At 35.8% G+C, this 18,041-nt stretch overlaps 3 protein-coding genes across 5 annotated transcripts in view; all 3 read right to left on the bottom strand.

Annotated features, from left to right (window-relative positions):
- Positions 1-2,192, bottom strand: part of LOC127646399 (6-phosphofructo-2-kinase/fructose-2,6-bisphosphatase 4) — a 29,844-nt gene extending 27,652 nt beyond the window's left edge. Inside the window, exon 1 of the mRNA XM_052129990.1 lies at positions 1,974-2,192. Within this exon, the coding sequence (XP_051985950.1) occupies positions 1,974-2,112 (139 nt within the window). The 5' untranslated portion in view covers positions 2,113-2,192. The remainder of the gene's footprint in view (positions 1-1,973) is intronic.
- A 1,542-nt stretch (positions 2,193-3,734) lies between these two features.
- si:dkey-197j19.6 (uncharacterized) lies at positions 3,735-11,299 on the bottom strand. 3 transcript variants are annotated; one of them, XM_052131039.1, is made up of 8 exons: positions 11,215-11,299; positions 8,839-8,979; positions 8,436-8,522; positions 8,152-8,239; positions 7,964-8,063; positions 5,932-6,283; positions 5,767-5,824; positions 3,735-4,598 (listed from the first exon to the last, which is right to left on the bottom strand). In XM_052131039.1, exons 1-8 carry the CDS (start codon positions 11,290-11,292, stop codon positions 4,558-4,560), a joined length of 945 nt encoding a protein of 314 aa, XP_051986999.1. In that variant the 5' UTR covers positions 11,293-11,299; the 3' UTR covers positions 3,735-4,557. The 3 variants fall into 3 exon arrangements, with proteins under 3 accessions (XP_051986999.1, XP_051987000.1, XP_051987001.1); XM_052131040.1 differs by having other exon boundaries at positions 5,767-5,821; XM_052131041.1 differs by having other exon boundaries at positions 7,964-8,060.
- The window catches only part of LOC127646999 (CAD protein-like), a 24,325-nt gene continuing 16,246 nt past the window's right edge, over positions 9,963-18,041 (bottom strand). The window contains exons 16-19 of the mRNA XM_052131038.1: positions 16,940-17,080; positions 16,613-16,702; positions 14,016-15,317; positions 9,963-12,996 (exon numbers count right to left, since the gene is read on the bottom strand). Coding sequence (XP_051986998.1) covers positions 12,712-12,996; positions 14,016-15,317; positions 16,613-16,702; positions 16,940-17,080 — 1,818 coding nt within the window. The 3' untranslated portion in view covers positions 9,963-12,711. The remainder of the gene's footprint in view (positions 12,997-14,015; positions 15,318-16,612; positions 16,703-16,939; positions 17,081-18,041) is intronic.

Genomic DNA, 18,041 nt, shown 5'->3' with positions numbered 1-18,041 from the left:
TTACTTTCATTGTGTGATTTTTGGAGCTTCAAAGTTCTGGTCACCATTCACTTGCATTGTACAAACCTACAGAGCTGAGATATTCTCCTAAAAATCTTCGTTTGTGTTCAGCAGAAGTAAGTTATTCACATCTGGGATAGCATGAGGGTGAGGAAATAATGAGAAAATCTTCATTTTTGGGTGAACTATCCCTTGAAATTCACAAAGGATTACATTTATCATATGCTTTTTAGAGTAATTTTGAGCATGTGCAATACAACAACAAATTGATGTGAAAGCACAGAAATAACTATTGTATGTGGACATACAGCATAAAAAAAGGAAAGTATAGAAGGACATATATGTCACATTCCACACAAAGCAAAGAATTGGTGAATGTAGAAAGAGATATAAAATGTATAATATAGAACAGGTAACAGGGAGCAAGTCAAAAAAGATTTATTAGCCCTTACACAGAGGCCAGAGATATTTCACCAGGGTTCGTTACCATTGTCTAACACTCATCACTGCTAATATTAATGTGTCTTGCATACTCACACCAGCTTTTTTTTTTTTTTGTTCACATCAGTATGCAAAGACAAAAACATACAGTATGCTTGTGCAAGGATTCTGTTCCCCTTCCAGAGTTTTTTTATTTAGGCCATCATCAGAGTTCATGATAGCCACCTGCATTCCCACACACCAATAAAGTATATGGTAGAATCACAATGGATTTACATGCATATGCTGTTATATTATGGGGTAGGCCAAGTAGAGTTGTAACACTTTTTGCTGTACTGCACAAATACAGAGCAGTATAAAAATGTTTTTTTTTTTTTTTTTTTTTAACATGAGATAACTTTATCTGTCTCCTAACAAACGAATTGGCAAAAGTAAAAAAACGAAATACATTGTTCATATTTTCTACAATTTGTGTTTGAAGACAAGGAGCACTTTTCTTTCAACTGTCCCTATCTTAATTCATTTAGCTTATCTAAGATTTCTGACAAGCTAACAAAACTCTAGAAGGAGCATTGGGAATGTTTCTTATGACACTGGTAAAGTTTGAACACAGTGTTACATCTGTCCCCCGCTGATCACCTTGCATGTTTGCTAAGATATCCCAACATACATTAATTGAAGGTAGACAAACATATAATTACAATACACAAAGTTTCCATTAATGGTCATACAGAAATAATGATGTGTTCACAATGAAAGAGCAGTAAGAAAATGAAAAAATGATGTTCTTTAATAACTTCTCATCAATGTGGACTATGTTCTTCAAATTTTCACAAAGTGAGAGGATGCTAATTTGAATATGCATACTGAAAAGATCAATATGCATTAGAAGGGAAATATTACCTCTGTTCCAACTGTTATCGGACTACCAAATATTACAAATGTGTTATGCCAGTGCTATTCAAAGATTTATTCAATTGCACGTTCCATGAATCAGCATGAGTGTACGTTATTTAAAGCAATAATTAATGCAGTTATTAAGAAAGAAAGAAAGATAAATGGTCAAGTTCACCAGTACAAAGAACAACTGGTGCTGTAAGAATAAACAGTAGGCCTACTCCATAGGCAACCATTTGACCAATTCGTAAGTTAATTATTATTTTTTATAAGTAAGTTATTAAGCAGTTCTTGCATTTTTAAGGTATATCCATTGACATAGTGGATCTATATGTCTCTGTTGACATACAGCATACAGTGAAGCAACTCATTGGTAATTAAATGCACGCATGGTTTTACAATATTGTGACAGGAAAAGGAACACCAATATAATTACTGGACGTTTCGTTTGCTTTTCCATTATGATTCCACCTTTAAGCTCAGGAAGAGCTATCGTCCGCAATATGTAAGGATTTGTTTACTTCACACGCTCAATACACACACAGCATTCCAACAGTTGTGTATGATGTTCTGAGAGACTCGATGGACCGCACAGACACACTCACAGCTGCAGACATGCTGGTCCAGTATCTTACCTGTACCGTTTTGGTTTTGTCCGTCTCGGAAGAGGCTGGAATTGCTCATCATCCGGGTTATAGTAAAGAGTGGAGCGTAGTTAACGTGCACGGGCTGTGTGGAAAAAGTGTACTTGTTTCCGTTGGGTCGCTGACACATTGTTTAGGAGCGCACCGGTACACGGTGGTTTTATATAAAGGATTTGTGCGCGTGTTTAGATAACAGGCGCGCGTCTAAAAACAGCCACATGGGAGTCTCAGACTTCAGAGAAACAGATTGAGGACAGAGTACCGCCTGTGATGACACATATGCATTATGTAATGCTGTATGAGATAAGGGTAGGGTAGAATATAAAAAATTGTTTGTTGATACAGGGGAGGGAGAAATACCAGTACAACATGTCTCTCTCTCTCTCAGTCACACCCAAGCAATCTAATGCACATACAAAAACACGGTAGTTTTTCTTATATCCTCAAACACACAAGTACATTAAACTTATTCATTAGCAGTAATGCACAGATGCTTTGTTAATCTTTTGGAAGAGTACTTCATTGATATCTTTGAAAATAAATATGCATGAACCTAAGAGCAGAAACAATACAGTGATTCGCGTTATCATCCATTAGTGGGTGTAGAAATCTGTGATTGATTTACTGAAGTCATTATCAAGCAAACCATGCTACATGTTGTGCTATCATCAACTATGACATCAAAGCTCTAAAAAAAACGTATTGATTGTACCCACTTAAATGAAATAAAGTCACAATGCACTGATAAACATTTTAACCCTTAAACACATACCTCGGGTCTTTAGTGACTCTGGACAGAATTCCACCCCTTGTAACTCTTCCATTTTTTGGTGCCCACAACTCTTTAGTATTCCTCAATCTCTCTCTTATAAATAGTTTAACACACACAATAAGAATGCTAAAATTATTATATTTTTTTTATATATTTTTTTACACTTATAAATATTATAAGTGTATAGGGTCATTAGAGGCTTGCCTACACTGTAACAAAATCCTGTTGTTTTTACAAATAAATAAATAGATATATGTGGCTTGTAAAAGTGTTTGGTGAAATTGTCATGATTTTAAGGATTAAAACTGCTTCTGAGATTAAGAGAATCTTATAACAATATTAAGTTAATACAAGTGTGCATTTATTTTTATATTTAGACATATTTCCCTCTCATACAGTGGTCTCAAAAAGTGTTTGTATACTTAAAACAGACTTAAAAATGTAGGAATGTTTTTTTTCTCCCCAATTTGAAATGCCCAATTTCCAATGCGCTCTATGTCCTCATGGTGGCGTAGTGACTCAACTCTATCCGGGTATTGGAGGACAAATCTCAGTTTCCTCCATGTTTGAGACTGTCAATCCACGCATCTTATTATGGCTCCTTGAGCACCTTACCCCGGAGACGTAGGGCATGTGGAGGCTTCACGCTATTCCCTGTGGTATCCATGCACAACTCACCACGCACCCCACCATGAGTGAGAAGCGACCACGAGGAGGTTGCCCCATGTGACTCTACCCTCCCTAGCAACCAGGCCAATTTGTTTTTAGGAGACCATGCTGGAGTCACTCAGCACGACCTGAATTCAAACTTGCGACAGGGGTGGTAGTCAGCGTCAATACTCGCTGAGCTACTCAGGACCCAAAAATTCAGGAATGTAATTGGATTAGAAAAAAAATATCAAACCAAGTAGCATTTATTTTAAAGAAAGATGAGCACAAGCATACTTTCAAGCTAAATATTTCACTAAAAAGAAGTTTGTAAGGTTGTACATTTTAAAGCAAAACATTTTCAAAATTAAGACAAAAAGTATTTGGACTTTGTAGTTATAGCATACATATCCATACGTTATGCTTTTATTAGTTTTGATTCCATCGCAACGTTAAAACAGAAGCCCCAAAAAGTATTTGGCCACAAAATCAAACCAAATGGCATCTCCAAACAAATGATTCTAGAGCTTTTCTTAGAAATTATTTTTGCAACTACTCTCAACCAAGGATCTAATGCTATGAAATTCATACATTTTTAAGGGTGGCTTTAAAGTGTCCAAATACTTTTTTGGGACCATTTACATTTTTTTAAATTTATTTTTAGTCCATAATAGGCTCTGCAAAGTAAATCAATTTCAAACTAAAAAAGTGAGAAATGGAGCCTGATAAATTCCATCCATTCCGTCATTCCTTGAGAAGAAAGACATTGCTTTAAATGACATTTACATTTAGTCATTAGCAGACATTTTTATCCAAAGCGACTTACAATGAGGAACATAACAATTTTTTATACAAAAGCCAACAATATCTGTAGTATTGCACTACCAAGTTCTAAGAGGAGCTACATAACGTGTATTGTTGTTCAGCTTTGGTCACACCTGTACTGTAATTTCAGTGCTGTAATTTCAGGTAAATTTGCTAAAATACGCAAATAAACATGTTCTGTTTATTATTAAAACAGAACTCCAGTTTAGAGTTAAGAAAAATACGACAATATGACATATTTCAGTTTGTAACATTTAGTTTTGGGTGACTTGTGTTGTCGAGTCATAAAGTGCCACAGTCATGGAGAGGAAGGTGGTTTTACTGGTATTTTTAAAGGTAATCATCAAAGCCAGACCCATGTTCCTTGTCAGCTGTGAATACAGAAGCATTTTTAAGATGAGGGTTATCAGTAGAACTTAACAGTGCACTCAGTAATGTTTTATTTATACTGCGCTGACACCTAGCAGTGCAGGCGTAGCCAAAGTCTTTCTAGTAAGTCAGTCCACTGGCGGCCATCTTTGGAATGCTCTCAGGCAGCAATTTCTAGTCATGAAAGTGCAGTTTACATCTACTTGAAAGGGTTGGCCAAGATTAAGATCAAAGAACATATTTAAAATCAGCAGTAAAATATGACAACACTGGAATCATTCATTTGGGGCGGCTGTGGCTCAAGTGGTAGAGTTGGTCGGCTGCTAATCACAGGGTTGGTGGTTCAATTCCCGGCCCACACAACTCCTCATGCTGAAGTGTCCTTGGGCAAGACACTGAACCCCAAGTTGCTCCCAACGGCAGGCTAGCACCTTGCATGGCAGCTCTGCCGCCATTGGTGTATGAGTGTGTGTAAGAATGGGACACAGTGTAAAGTGCTTTGGTAACCTCTAATGTTAAAAAAAAGTGCTATATAAGTGCTGACCATTTACCATTAATTGTGCTTCATTACCTCAGATTAAGCAAAAAAAAATATTTTCCCGGCTTGTATAGCTAATGCCCATGTGAGATCTTGTGTTGACTGACAGACGATGTTTGTAACTAAAAGGTGATTGGCTCTTTTACCTGTAATGCAGGTAATTTCCTTTCTACATCTGTTGAACTTTGGGTGTTCCAATTTCTCTCATTAATTTGAATAGAAGTGGACAGTCACTGCTAAATATTCTCTGGCATAGATCATGCAAAGCAAAAGATTCTGTTACCGATGCCATTGTAGAAATGCTTTTTTTGTATTTACAGGGGATTATTGAGATAAAGAGAGTAATATTCGGCTGGTCATGCAATCTCAACATTAGCACGCTCATGTATGTACACCCAGTATCAGAATAAAGCAGCTTTTTATTTAAGACTGATTTGAATAGACTTTTTCTCTTGTGCATTTACATTATTTTAAATATTTGTATATATATTTTTATTTTATTTTTTTTATTATTTATTACTTTATGTGTAAAACGTTTTTAAATGAGGGAAAAATTACAGAGTGCACCTTTTAGGAAAAAATTTAGAGAAAATTGTAATTATTTTGTTTGTGTATGTGTTGAGAGGAGTTACCGTTAAAATGAAAACTTTGAAAGCGCTTCATTCCAGCTGGGGAGACATCTTTAACCTTCTTAAAACACATTCAGACACAATCACATATGATAAATACACATGCGTTTGCAAATATTATCTGAATGTCATATCTGATGAGAACATAACAAATATATTGTTACTCACAGGCGCAAAGCTTGCGCTTTTCTTTATTCCAGCTGAACTTGTTGGTACTTTTGGTGCAGGGTAGGAGGGAGGAGATGGCACCAATGATAAAATGGGAAAGGTGGAGTCAGAGTTTTCCTCACCACCAGTGTGATTTACCTTTACCATGCCTGCTCTGGTATGAGAAGGAATAGGTGGGAGGGGCCCCTTTCTTTGGGCGAGGGAGATAGAGTCTTCATTAGCACTGCAGGGAGTTTGTGGTGAGTCAAAAAACTGGCTGGACTTTGTGCTAGCAACTGTGGGACTGCTTTCTGCAAGTGTTGCCTCTGAATCATTATGGTGCAGGATATTGGATGTATTCCTTACAGGAAGACTTCAAACAGAAACACACATAGAAAAATAATTCATCCATATAATAATAATTATATATATATATATACACACACACACACACACACATACATGACAACCAGCCCGTCTGGAACCAACAATCATGCCACGGTCCAAATCACTAAGATAACATTTTTCCCCATTCTCATGGTTGATGTGAACATTAACTGAAGCTCCTGACCCATATCTGCATAATTTTATACACTGCACTACGGCCACACGATTGGCTGATTAGATAATTGCATGGATGATTGTTGGTGCCAGAAGTTCTGGTTTGAGTATTTCTGTAACTGCTAATCTCCTGGAATTTTCACACACAACAGTCTCTAGTGTTTACTCAGAATGGAGCAAAAACAAAAACTATCCAGTGAGTGGCAGTTCTGCAGATGGAAATGCCTTGTTGATGAGAGAGGTCAACAGAGAATGGCTAGACTGGTTCGAATTGACAAAGTCTACAATATCTCAAATAACTGTTCTGTAAAATTGTGTTGAGAAGATCAGCATCTCAGAATGCGATTCTGCCGGCACTATGGGGACCTACACAATATTAGGCAGGTGGTTTTAATATTGTGACTGGTCGGTATATATATATATATATATATATATATATATATATATATATATATATATATATATATGTGTGTGTATGTGTGTGTGTGTGTGTGTGTGTGTGCAGCTCTGGAAAATGATCAGTTTCTCTGGATTTACTATTTTTAGGTATGTGTTAACATTTTTGTTTTATTCTATAAACTACTTACAACATTTCTCACAAATTCCAAATAAAAATTATCAAGCATTTTAAATAAGCATTTTTCTGCAGAAAATGACAACTGGTCAAAATAACAAAAAAGATGCAGTGTTTTCAGACCTTGAATAATGCAAAGAAAACAAGTTCATTTTCATTTTTAAACAACACGATACTAATGTTTAACTTAGGATGAGATAAATAAATATTTGGTGGAATAACTCTGATTTCCAATCACAGCTTTCATGCGTCTTGGCATGTCCTCCACCAGTCTTTCATATTGCTGTTAGGTGCCACTCCTGGCACAAAAATTCAAGCAGTTCGGCTTTGTTTGATGGCTTGTGGGCATCCATCTTCATCTTGATGACATTCCAGAGGTTTTCAATGGGGTTCAGGTCTGAAGATTGGGCTTGACCTGGCCAGCACAATCTCTAGACCTGAACCCAATTGTCAATTGAGATTAACTTGTATTGAACCCCAAATATTCCTTTAATTTCATTGCTATAAAACTTGTTTTTTTTTTTTGTTGGTTTTACACAGAAACCTCACTACCTTTGTTAGATTAATTCCTAAAACAAGAAAAAAATTACAATGGGGTAAAAACATACACTTAAGTTAAGTTAATATCGGATGCAATTTTGCTTCTTTAGTCAGTTAATTTTGTTTTAAGGATGTTTACATATTTTTACATGAAAACATGAAAAATACTGATCAAGATTTTTTTTTCAGTGTCTCTATATCTAAACAATGAAAAGTGTAAACTTCATCCTAGTTGAGCAAGTTATTTAAATTTGCATAACACTTAAACATTTAGGTGGTCTAATATCCCTATCAATTCACCTAAACACAGTCATGAACCTTGATGTATGAATATGAGCTTAAGTCTCTCTGGATGTGTGTGTGTGTATTGCGTCTCACCTCTTGTTCATTGCAGATCCTCTGAGACATTTGTCTAGCTTGTCTTTCCATTCAGAGACTGACCCCACAATGTAACTGCGTGTAAGCACAGATTGAGCTGCTGGAGAAGTGAGAAACAGCAGGTTTCATTGAGGCACACGTTTTAATGTTATTTTCCAAAAAGAAGTGTTCTGTGTAGATGTGCAGACCTTTGTTTTCACTGATCTGCTTCTGCACAGCATTGTAGAACTGCTTTGCCTCCTCCTCATCAGCAAAGTTCAGTCCTGTACGACACTCCTACATATCCACACACAGACAAACACATTATCACAATAGCAAACATGTAAATAAGTACCTCCATGCAAATGAACATAAGCACACATACTGAACATGCACCTCCATGCTCTTGTGCAAATTCCTAATGCTAAATACAAAGATACCCCCGACAGGTTGAAGTTGAGCAGAGTTTAAAAACAGTGGGCGTGTCACTCACATCACCAGGGAAGGTGTGGAAGTATGGACAAGCCTCTGAGTACTCAAACGGTGTATACAGCTCCTGTTCCCATACCAATTTGGCCTTCTGCAGAGACAGAAACATATCATTAACATCAGCACTTTAGAAAAATTCCACATGTGAATAAAAAAATAAAAAAACTGACATTCCATTAAACTGCGACTCCTCTGCACTCTAGGGTTGTGAGGCCTTGGGTCCACTCACAAATAAAGAATTCAGTTTTAGATACTAAAGAGCAGAACACATTCCATTCCATGTATGCATTTCTCTTTTTATCTAATTATTATTCAGTGTTATTCTGTTGCTGGTATTATTATATTAACTACAAACATAAAGACATGTCTGAAGGGGCAAATTTTTCTTAAATGTCTGTTAGCCTCACCTTAAGACAATAGAGCCTCATGAATGTTGAATGCAGGGTTTTATCTTGTACCAGACATACAATTCCAAAACTGTGAATTTTCCACTCTTTTTTCTGTGGAGGGTCTGCGATAACCAGCTGGACAACACTGCATGCTAATATCTGTAATATACACATACATAGTGTGAATGTCTGGTTGTGAATATGTAGTTTGTGTGTATATACTGTACTGTCTCTACGCTTTACAATTTATTAGGAACACCTGTACTCCTACATATTCATGCGATTATCTAATCAGACAATCGTGTGGCAACAGTGCAATGCATAAAACCATGCAGATATACGGGTCAGTAGCTTTAGTTAATATTCACATCAACCATCAGAATGAGGAAAATCTCAGTGCTTTCGACTGTGGCATGATTGTTGGTGCCAGATGGGCTTATTTTAGTATTTCTGTAACAGTTGATCTCCTGGGGTTTTCATGTACAACAGTCTCTAGGGTTTACTGAGAATGGTTCCAAAATCAAAAAACATTCAGTGAGCGGCAATTCTGTTGATAGAAATGCCTTGTTGATTAGAGAGATCAACAGAGAATGGCCAGACTGGTTCAAGCTGACAGAAAGGCTACAGTAACTCAGGTCACCACTCTGTACAATTGTAGTGAGCAGAATAGCATCTCAGAATGCACCACACATCGAACTTTGAGGCGGATGGGCTACAACAGCAGAAGACCACGTCTGGCACTTTATTAGGACCGTAGTGTTCTTAATAAAGTGCACAGAGTGTATATGCAGTGTATATTCACAGACAAGCAGTAACACATTTTTAACATAACTATGCATTCAACCACATATACAATAGCAATAGTAAACAGCCTCACAAACAATGCAGTGTGTAGCACAGTCGTGGCTGTACAATGTACAGTATCTGTAAAATAGTAATGGAGGAAGAAGGCTTACACAACAAAAACCAATAAACAAATCAGACTGAAAATAACATTCTCTGTCAAAGAGTCTTTAATATTACAAATATTATATGTAATAATTCACTAGTGTTATATATTATTGGTATACTTTATTATTGGTATACAGTATATTAAATTAGATTCACATTACATTTGCAATTATTCATTTAACAGACCCAACTCCAAAGTGATTTACAAATAAGAAAAAGCACAAACAAATGATCATAAACAGTATTAGCAAAGCCACAATACATTTCAATGGCAAACCAGAATAGTGAACAGCTAGAGCATAAGTCACAGAAAATTTTATGAAAATTAGATGTGCTACTCAGGGTATCCACTCTTTTCAAGGCACAATTTTCCAGGACATCTTTTGTGTCACACTGTTGTAATATTTAAGCAAAAACACACGAGAGGTCGTAAAATTGTGGTAATTTTTTTTAATCCATATTAGACAGTATAATTAAATTTCATCATCATCAAAATGGTGTCTAATCAAATGAATTTGTTAAAAATGTAGTCAAATGAAAATAGATTTAATTAAATTTTTCAACATAACATTGCATTATTTTAGTCAAATGAATTGCTGCACAACAAAACATCACATATGAGTTATTGCTTTAATAAATTATTATTATATTTATTATTATTCAATTGCAGTTAAAATCTGCAATAAAATCAATTTTTCCATTTCACGTGTCCATTTTAATCAAGCTTTTATTTTGACATTTCTGTGTGTTTTTGACAGTAGTTTCTCACCTCTGGATTAGCAGTTTGCTACATGTCCCAATGTGATTCTTAAACTCCAAAAAGAGATTTCTTTCAAATAAATAAATAGTCTGAATATGCTGCAGAACTAAAACAAATTGCACAATATCAATATTTGTACATGTCACAAAAACTTGTCAGCAACACAATCAAAACGTTTTTTTACATTACATACAAACATATTTTCCAGGACATTAAGGTATATTCCTTATTTTCCATTACATTTCCATAACTGGAAAACTGTATTGCAAAATTCTAGGATTTCCAAGATGCGTGGGAACCCTGGCTACTTTACGTTAGAAAGAAAAATGTAATTCTTAACACATAAAAATTTAAATCTTGGGAATAGAATAGCAGCCATTTCTACACGTGTAACTGACATCACTTGTAACATAAAAACACATCCATGTATATGAGATCATTGTAACATGACATACAGCATCAATATCTAAATGATCGCACCTCAAAAATACTAAAACAAAGTAGTTGTTTTTTTGTTGTTTTTATACAGGAATAAAGGATGGTACTATAGTCACAGACATCAATGCAAATACCATATAAGGACTGACATAAATATGACTGCTTTTAACAAAACAAAAAATAATACTACAAATAAAGAGATAGTTAGAGAAGGGGAAAAAATGAATGCATAAAAGTGTCCTTACGCCGCAGTCATGACTTAGTAAGCTGCAAAGAAGGCCATTCTCACGAGTTGACAGGAGTGGACAAAGTAATCGTGACATCTCTTCGTCCTTGACAGCTCTCTAATACAGTGTGCTTTTCACATTTTCATATTTTACAGGTGCCCTAATCTACATATTGGTAACAAACTGACACGCTGGCACCAACCACACAAGCGCAAACAAATCTTACAGCTATGCTTTATACTTCCTAATGCAAATAAGCTGGTGTACAGAATAACAACAGAGCTCTATTGAAACAACACACACATACATACAAGCACTGTGAGCAGACAAGTTTAAAAGTTACTAGTGCATTTATTAAATCAAACATGAAAGTTTTTATTTTATTTTACATTTTAATCTAAGATGCAGTAAATGAATGTCACTGATAAGGTGAGGAATTCACATAAGCCCATTAGAGTTTCAAAACTCTCCTGCACATCTCTTTTCTGTTGTGTATTCTTCTATACTTCTCATGGTGCTAAATAAACTAAACTAAACTAAACTAAAGCATTATAGACAATTCACACAATAGTGTTTATATATTTCAACATGTCTGTAGTTTTCGCTATAGAAGAAGAGAGATTGTGGTTTAAGTACAGTGAATTTGAGATCTGTTTATGTATAGCTCTGATTTTATAGCAGCACATCCTACATAAAGCTTTTATATCACAAATTGAATGATGAAAACATTCGAAAAAATGCAATAAGATAAAAATATATGTAATTGATATGCATAGGTTAAGCAACATCATTCCATCATAAACCAAGATTGTTAGATTTAGCTTACTTTGTCTCTAGATCTCTCTCTCCATCAGGAAGTATACAATTTGGTATCTGATATTTAAAGCCGGTCAAGTCCTGCACCTGTGCCCAACTTGGTTTGGATGTGCACACTTTTCTACAATTACCTCATAGAAGTGTTAACTTGACAACAATGCAATAAGATGAGTAAAAACAGAGTAAATGTACGCACACTGATATTTTAGCTAAAAAATTTGTATTTCACAAATGAAACACTTTAAAATTTACATCAGGCAAAAAATAAGGTAAATCTTTTACTAACCAACAGGCCAATGCAGAAGAAGGGCAGAAGCAGGAGTGTTAAGTAATGAGCTGAGTTTATTGAATACAAATGTTCTTATAACAAGTAAAGGGAATGGAAAGTTACTTCTTTGTTAAGTGTCAAAGTAAAACCTATTATATACAATATATATGAAATTATTTTAAAGAAGAAAACACACCATCTAATGAGATTACAACAAAGTTGCCATAGACACCTCTCAAATAACACACAGGTATTTTAATAGACTCAGATCCTTAAATGCAAATTTGATTCACATGCAAATTCTCATGACAACTTTTAAAAACTGAACATGAATGATCAACTCCAAAACAACTGTGCACCTGGAAAGTTAAATTAGATCAAAATTTCATTTACAAGTTTAAATTCAAAGTGCCCATAAGTGCTTTACCAGTTTACATGTTCAATTTCTTGACCTGGTGCAGGTTTTTAGCAAGAAACACAAGCATTTCAGCATGCTGTGGTGTCAGCATTGTATGGTGTGGAGTACATGTATAACCTGAGGTTCTAAAACTGTGCTCTGATGCACCGCTTGTAGCGGAGAGACAAAGATACCTCCTTGCAATCATTGACAGGACTGGCAAGCTGTCCTCATGTTCTCTCCACCAATCAAGCGGGTCGTTTTCTGTGTCGATCTCAGGTACTTTGTGGTATATTGCCAATTCTTTCCTTAGTTTTTGCTGTGAATAAAATACATAACAGTTACATAAAGTACAATTAAATACGTGAACAGTTATGTAAAAGTGTTGCAATTGCAGTTTTATACAATGTACTTTATTTTCTACAATTTATGCAGACATCCATTATAGACTTCCACATTTTTTGACCAATTAATTTTCATGACTTTTTCAGTCATTTGTGGATGAGGATATTTAAAAATCATTCAAATTGAGGCTGATTCTCTAACGAATCATTCAGAACAATGTGTGCACTGGTTTGACCGATTTGTTGAAAACATTTGACTCAAAAGCAAAATTTGCTCATACATTACTATGTCTTGCGAGCAAGTTTTCCTTAGCACAAGAGCAATATCAACAGTATCTGAAATGTTTTAGAACAGAGGGTAACTTTAAAATGTATATCCACTATAGGTTTTTTTACACTTGGTCACATCATGTATTTTTACTGATCAGATTTCTATCCGATTGCCCTTGGGCCTTCTTGTAGGTAAGATGGTCATGCACGTCAGCTGAGCACATTGTCATTGTTTAGTTTCAGTTCCTTCAGCAATCTGCATCAAATAAATTAAGAAAAAAGTTCTGTCTCTTCTTCAACGTGCATCCATTTCTTAATTTGGTATTATTTCTTGCGCAACGTGAGCCCTATGCAAATACTTGCATACAGCTCTCATGTTTCACACTTCCCTATGGTGACGTATCACTGTTTGGGCAGAGTACATATTAATTATGTGTCTTGAACAGCCAGGTGCATTTACACTTGTCCGAGTATCGAATGGAATGCATCTCAATCCACCTCTGGTTAATTATGTGTCTCGAATCCTTCATGGAGGCATCTTTTCATGATCGGATAGCAATCCGATCAGTAAAAACAAATTAAATGACCAAGTGTAAATACCCCATAGTAATTCCCATTACTTTTTTAGGCCTGGAAAACACCATTTTAAAATACTGAATTTGAAATATAATCCTTGATATTTCCAGTTCTTTCATGACAGTGAGAACTTTCAATGTAATCATACCTGTCGATCTGCAGAGCATGTAACATCATCCTCAGCTGTGTGTGATGTTACTTCTTTTTTCGGGAATGTACATGCCACATTTTCAACTTTCTGCTGCAACTGCTCTTCCAGCTTTTGTCCTTTACACACAAAGGTGTCTTTAAACCTTGGATCCAAAAATGTGGCACAGTTCAAAGTTGCCCGCAAGTCTTCTCCATTGTATCGGCTTTGTAAATCACATCTCACACAATCCTTGATGCGAGAACTTAGTTGGCTGTCAGAGTCAGATACTGTTAAAATTGATTCAGCCTTGAATAGCAGTGGGAGCACCGAGGATGTTGTGGTATGCTGCTGCCCACTTAATGCATAAGTGAAATCTCTCAAAGGACCAAGAACATTTTTCAACACCTCTATTGTAGCAATGTCAATTTCCTTTGGCATGAGATGCCACTTATCTCTGTTATCAGCTAACACAGAATTAACAGCTTGTTGCTGTTCTAAAAAGCGGTCCACCATGTCATATGATGACACCCAACGTAAAGGTTCATCGTGTAGCAATTTGTGTTTCGGTAGACCAAGCTCTGCCTGTTTTGACTCCAGCTGTCTTGTCAACTTAAAGGATCTTGAAAAAGTAGAGACAGTTGTTCTAAGCAGAGACAAGACTGTGCCTACGTAATCAACATTGAGGCCTTTATGAATAGCAGAGTCAAGATTATGCCCAAAGCAAGGAATCCAGTTGTAGTCAAAGAAGGCCTTCGTGTTATTTGAGGTATTATCAGTCGTAATTCCTGCCATGTGATGTAAATTGAGACCCCACTCATCTCCCAACATCTCATTGAATGCCTCCTTCAGGCTCTCTGCTGTTTGGTCACTATTAAGTTCTGCACAGCCAAGGCACCATGACTGCATCTGCCAATTCTTTGTTATGAACTGAATGGTTACAGTCATGTAGGACTGCATTGTTCTGCTGGTCCACAGATCTGTGGTACAGGCATAACATCCAATTCCTTCAAGTTCTCCCTTTACTGTCTCTCTAGTTTCTGTGTATAGTTTTGGCACTTCTTTGTTCATAAAAAAGTCTCTGCTGGGCAGTTCATATTTGCCATCCAGTTTCTCTAATAGGTGCATAAATCCAGATCTTTCCACTGTAGATATTGGTATATGGTCAATACAAATGAACTCCGCCACTGCTCTGTTTAAAACGGCTGCTTCTTTAGATGTTGCCTCTTCCTTCTCGGCACTCTTAGTCTGGCTGTGAATAGTGGGTTCCAGCTTCCTGGGTGTGGCTGTCTGGCTGTGGGCACCAATTGGGGAAGCATGGTTCTAAGGTAAAGAATTAACATTAATTCTGTAATAATAGATTCTCACAGTTTGCAAATTCCAAAGTATGTTTGCTTAATTTTGAGTATTAATTCAAAATATAAAATATAAACAAAATTAATTAGCAATTCTATCTCCAATACTGAACTTTCAAAAATTTGTAAACTTTATTTTTCTCACAAAGAACTCAGGAAATCAGACATTTGTGTTTGAAGGGTGTGAAAATGACACATTATAAATGCAGTTCTTATATATTATGGTTTATTATTTTATGTTATTGCAGGTATATCTTATATTCAAGTTTTTAATAACTATGTACGTTTTTCTATACTGTGGCACCACTAGCATTATGAGGCTTGGATATCGTTATACTTCCATTTCACCGGTATACTGTATATTGTAGGGCTGTCAATCAATTACAATTTATAATCAAATTAATTACATGATGTCCCGATTAATTAATCGTGCATATACAAATATTTGCTGAGAAAGCCCCTCATATAACAATAATTCAATATATAATGATGAAATAATTATAGGCTACAAAGTTAACTTTAAATATATATATACATATATATATACATATATATATATATATATATATATATATATACATATATATATATATATATATATATATATATATAAAACAAATATATATATATATATTCAGATTGAATATTATATATATATTCAGATAATTAAAATGCATTACATTCTTGTGGCAGAAGAGTAAATCATTGATAAGAAAATACAAAAAAAACTGTTTTAGAATACAACCATATTATTGAACATAAGTCAATCATTGGCATACAGGTCACAGCAATCCATTTCACAAGTGAATTTGTCAATCAGTTCGAGATTTATTATGAGGGTTTGTTTAAGGATCCGTCAATTTCAACAAGCGTCAGATATGCTTGTGTGCGTTGCGTCATAAACATACAATTTTTAGGTCACTGTGTCAAGTTAAATATAGTTTAATACTTAGAAAACATCTTGAGATCCCTTAGTTTGCATTTCCGCTCCATCAAATGTTTTGAATGCAAGAACTTAACGAATGACTGTTTTGTGTTGTCTGGTTGTTTTCATCACTGTATAAACTGCACTTTGCTACACAGCTGAAATTACTGCCCTCTGGAGTAAACAGGTGGTACTACAAGCTCACATTTCTCAGGAATCTTCCTTATTACAATCCGGGGGCATTGTGATTAATTGTGTTAATTTTTAATCAAATGAATTGCACTGAATTAATGCGTTAGCCCTAGGATACTGACAACAATTGTCTGTCTGTGCTTTACCTTAGGTGCATTCTTTAATGTCTCAGGTGCTCCTGTGGAGACTGCTGACAATGACCTCACATCATGGCCATTACCTGGTTGTGCCAACATCTAGAGGAGAAAAGGAACAGAAAATGGAAAAAGAGTCTTTCTTTTTGACAGAAATATATTGTGAAGCTACGGCCTGACAAGTTCCCAATTCGGTAACTATGTGGGAGACACAAGTTAGAATCCATCCTGTGGTGTCCCCCGATACCAGTACTCCTTTCTTTCCTAAAAATGCACAGATCCTTCTCTACTGTCTTTATAAAAAAAAATGGCATTTAACAGAAATGAGCATTAGCGCACCTGTCCATCAATATAGGCCACCTCTCCTCTGAGCACCACCCTCGTGACTTTTCCCTTCACTTTCATGCCTTCAAAGGGCGTCCACTTAGACTTTGTGAATTGCATGTGCTTCGGAATTATCCACTCTTGCTCCAAATCCACCTGGAAAGTTCAAGGATTGCTTTCAAAATTCTTATATAACGCCACTATTTATAACTACTACTAATAATAAACAATTTTTCAATGGTGTATTTTTGAATAGCGTACCTCAGGGCTGGGTGAAATGTAAGAAATATGTTCACAATAAATATATTTTTTTAAATATCGTGATATCTGATTACATTGCCAACCCCCTTGCCGAGGGATTGGTGAAAGTTCTTGCTTTACTTATTTTGGTATATATATTAAATTAATATATGAGATATCAATATATGATGCCCAAAGGCATAGGGTGTCTTATTCATTGTGAACTGTGTTTTCTTAATGGCATGAATCACACTGACGGCCTAGACTGTTAATGCACGGCCTGTCGCTGCAACTTTTAAGGAGTCCCACTTCCCTAATATAAACCACAGCTACCTGTTGCACCCTCAATCACCTCATATCTTTTCTCCATGCGAAAATGTAAGGAGGGTGATGATGTGAGATACCTCACTTCATGTTATCAGAGAACTGGGGTTATGTGACTAACCTAAAGTTCTCTTTAGGTGGGCTGTGCAGTAACCACTCGTTCAGTATCTCACTAAGGGATGTAGACAACTCCTGAATTGCAAATATGCAGGCTGAAGCAAATGCCACAAGCAGAGAAAATGCAGAACCTAACAATTTAACTGAATCATATTATTTGTTATCCAAGAAATGAAATCAGAAACATAAGAATATAGATCTGCTTCCGTATATTATCTTATTGTACCGTATGCTGTATTCCCGCCTCAAGGACGGAGTAAGCCACTGGAGGCTCTGTAACATCCTTTTTGTAAAAGAGCCGACTCAACATATTTGGTAAATACCAAATAGTGCCAGAGAAAGACTGAATGAAACTTTCACATACTCATAGGCTCTATCCTGACAAGCGAACCTGAGATATTTCCTGTGAGCAGGAAAAGTTTCTGTGTGAAAATAC

The sequence above is a fragment of the Xyrauchen texanus genome, chromosome 7 (assembly GCF_025860055.1).
Source record: "Xyrauchen texanus isolate HMW12.3.18 chromosome 7, RBS_HiC_50CHRs, whole genome shotgun sequence".
Classification (NCBI taxonomy): Eukaryota; Metazoa; Chordata; class Actinopteri; order Cypriniformes; family Catostomidae; genus Xyrauchen; species Xyrauchen texanus.
Note: the sequence above shows the minus strand (reverse complement) of the source record. Positions and strands in the feature narration are given on the sequence as shown.

Coding starts and splice junctions, on each gene's coding strand:
- si:dkey-197j19.6 (XM_052131039.1), bottom strand. CDS start 11,292: ATGTCACGATTACTTTGTCCACTCCTGTCAACTCGTGAGAATGGCCTT. Junction 6,284..7,963: donor GGATCTGCAATGAACAAGAG/GTGAGACGCAAT, acceptor TTCTGTTTGAAG/TCTTCCTGTAAGGAATACAT. Junction 4,599..5,766: donor TCAAAGTTTTCATTTTAACG/GTAACTCCTCTC, acceptor CTGTATTCACAG/CTGACAAGGAACATGGGTCT.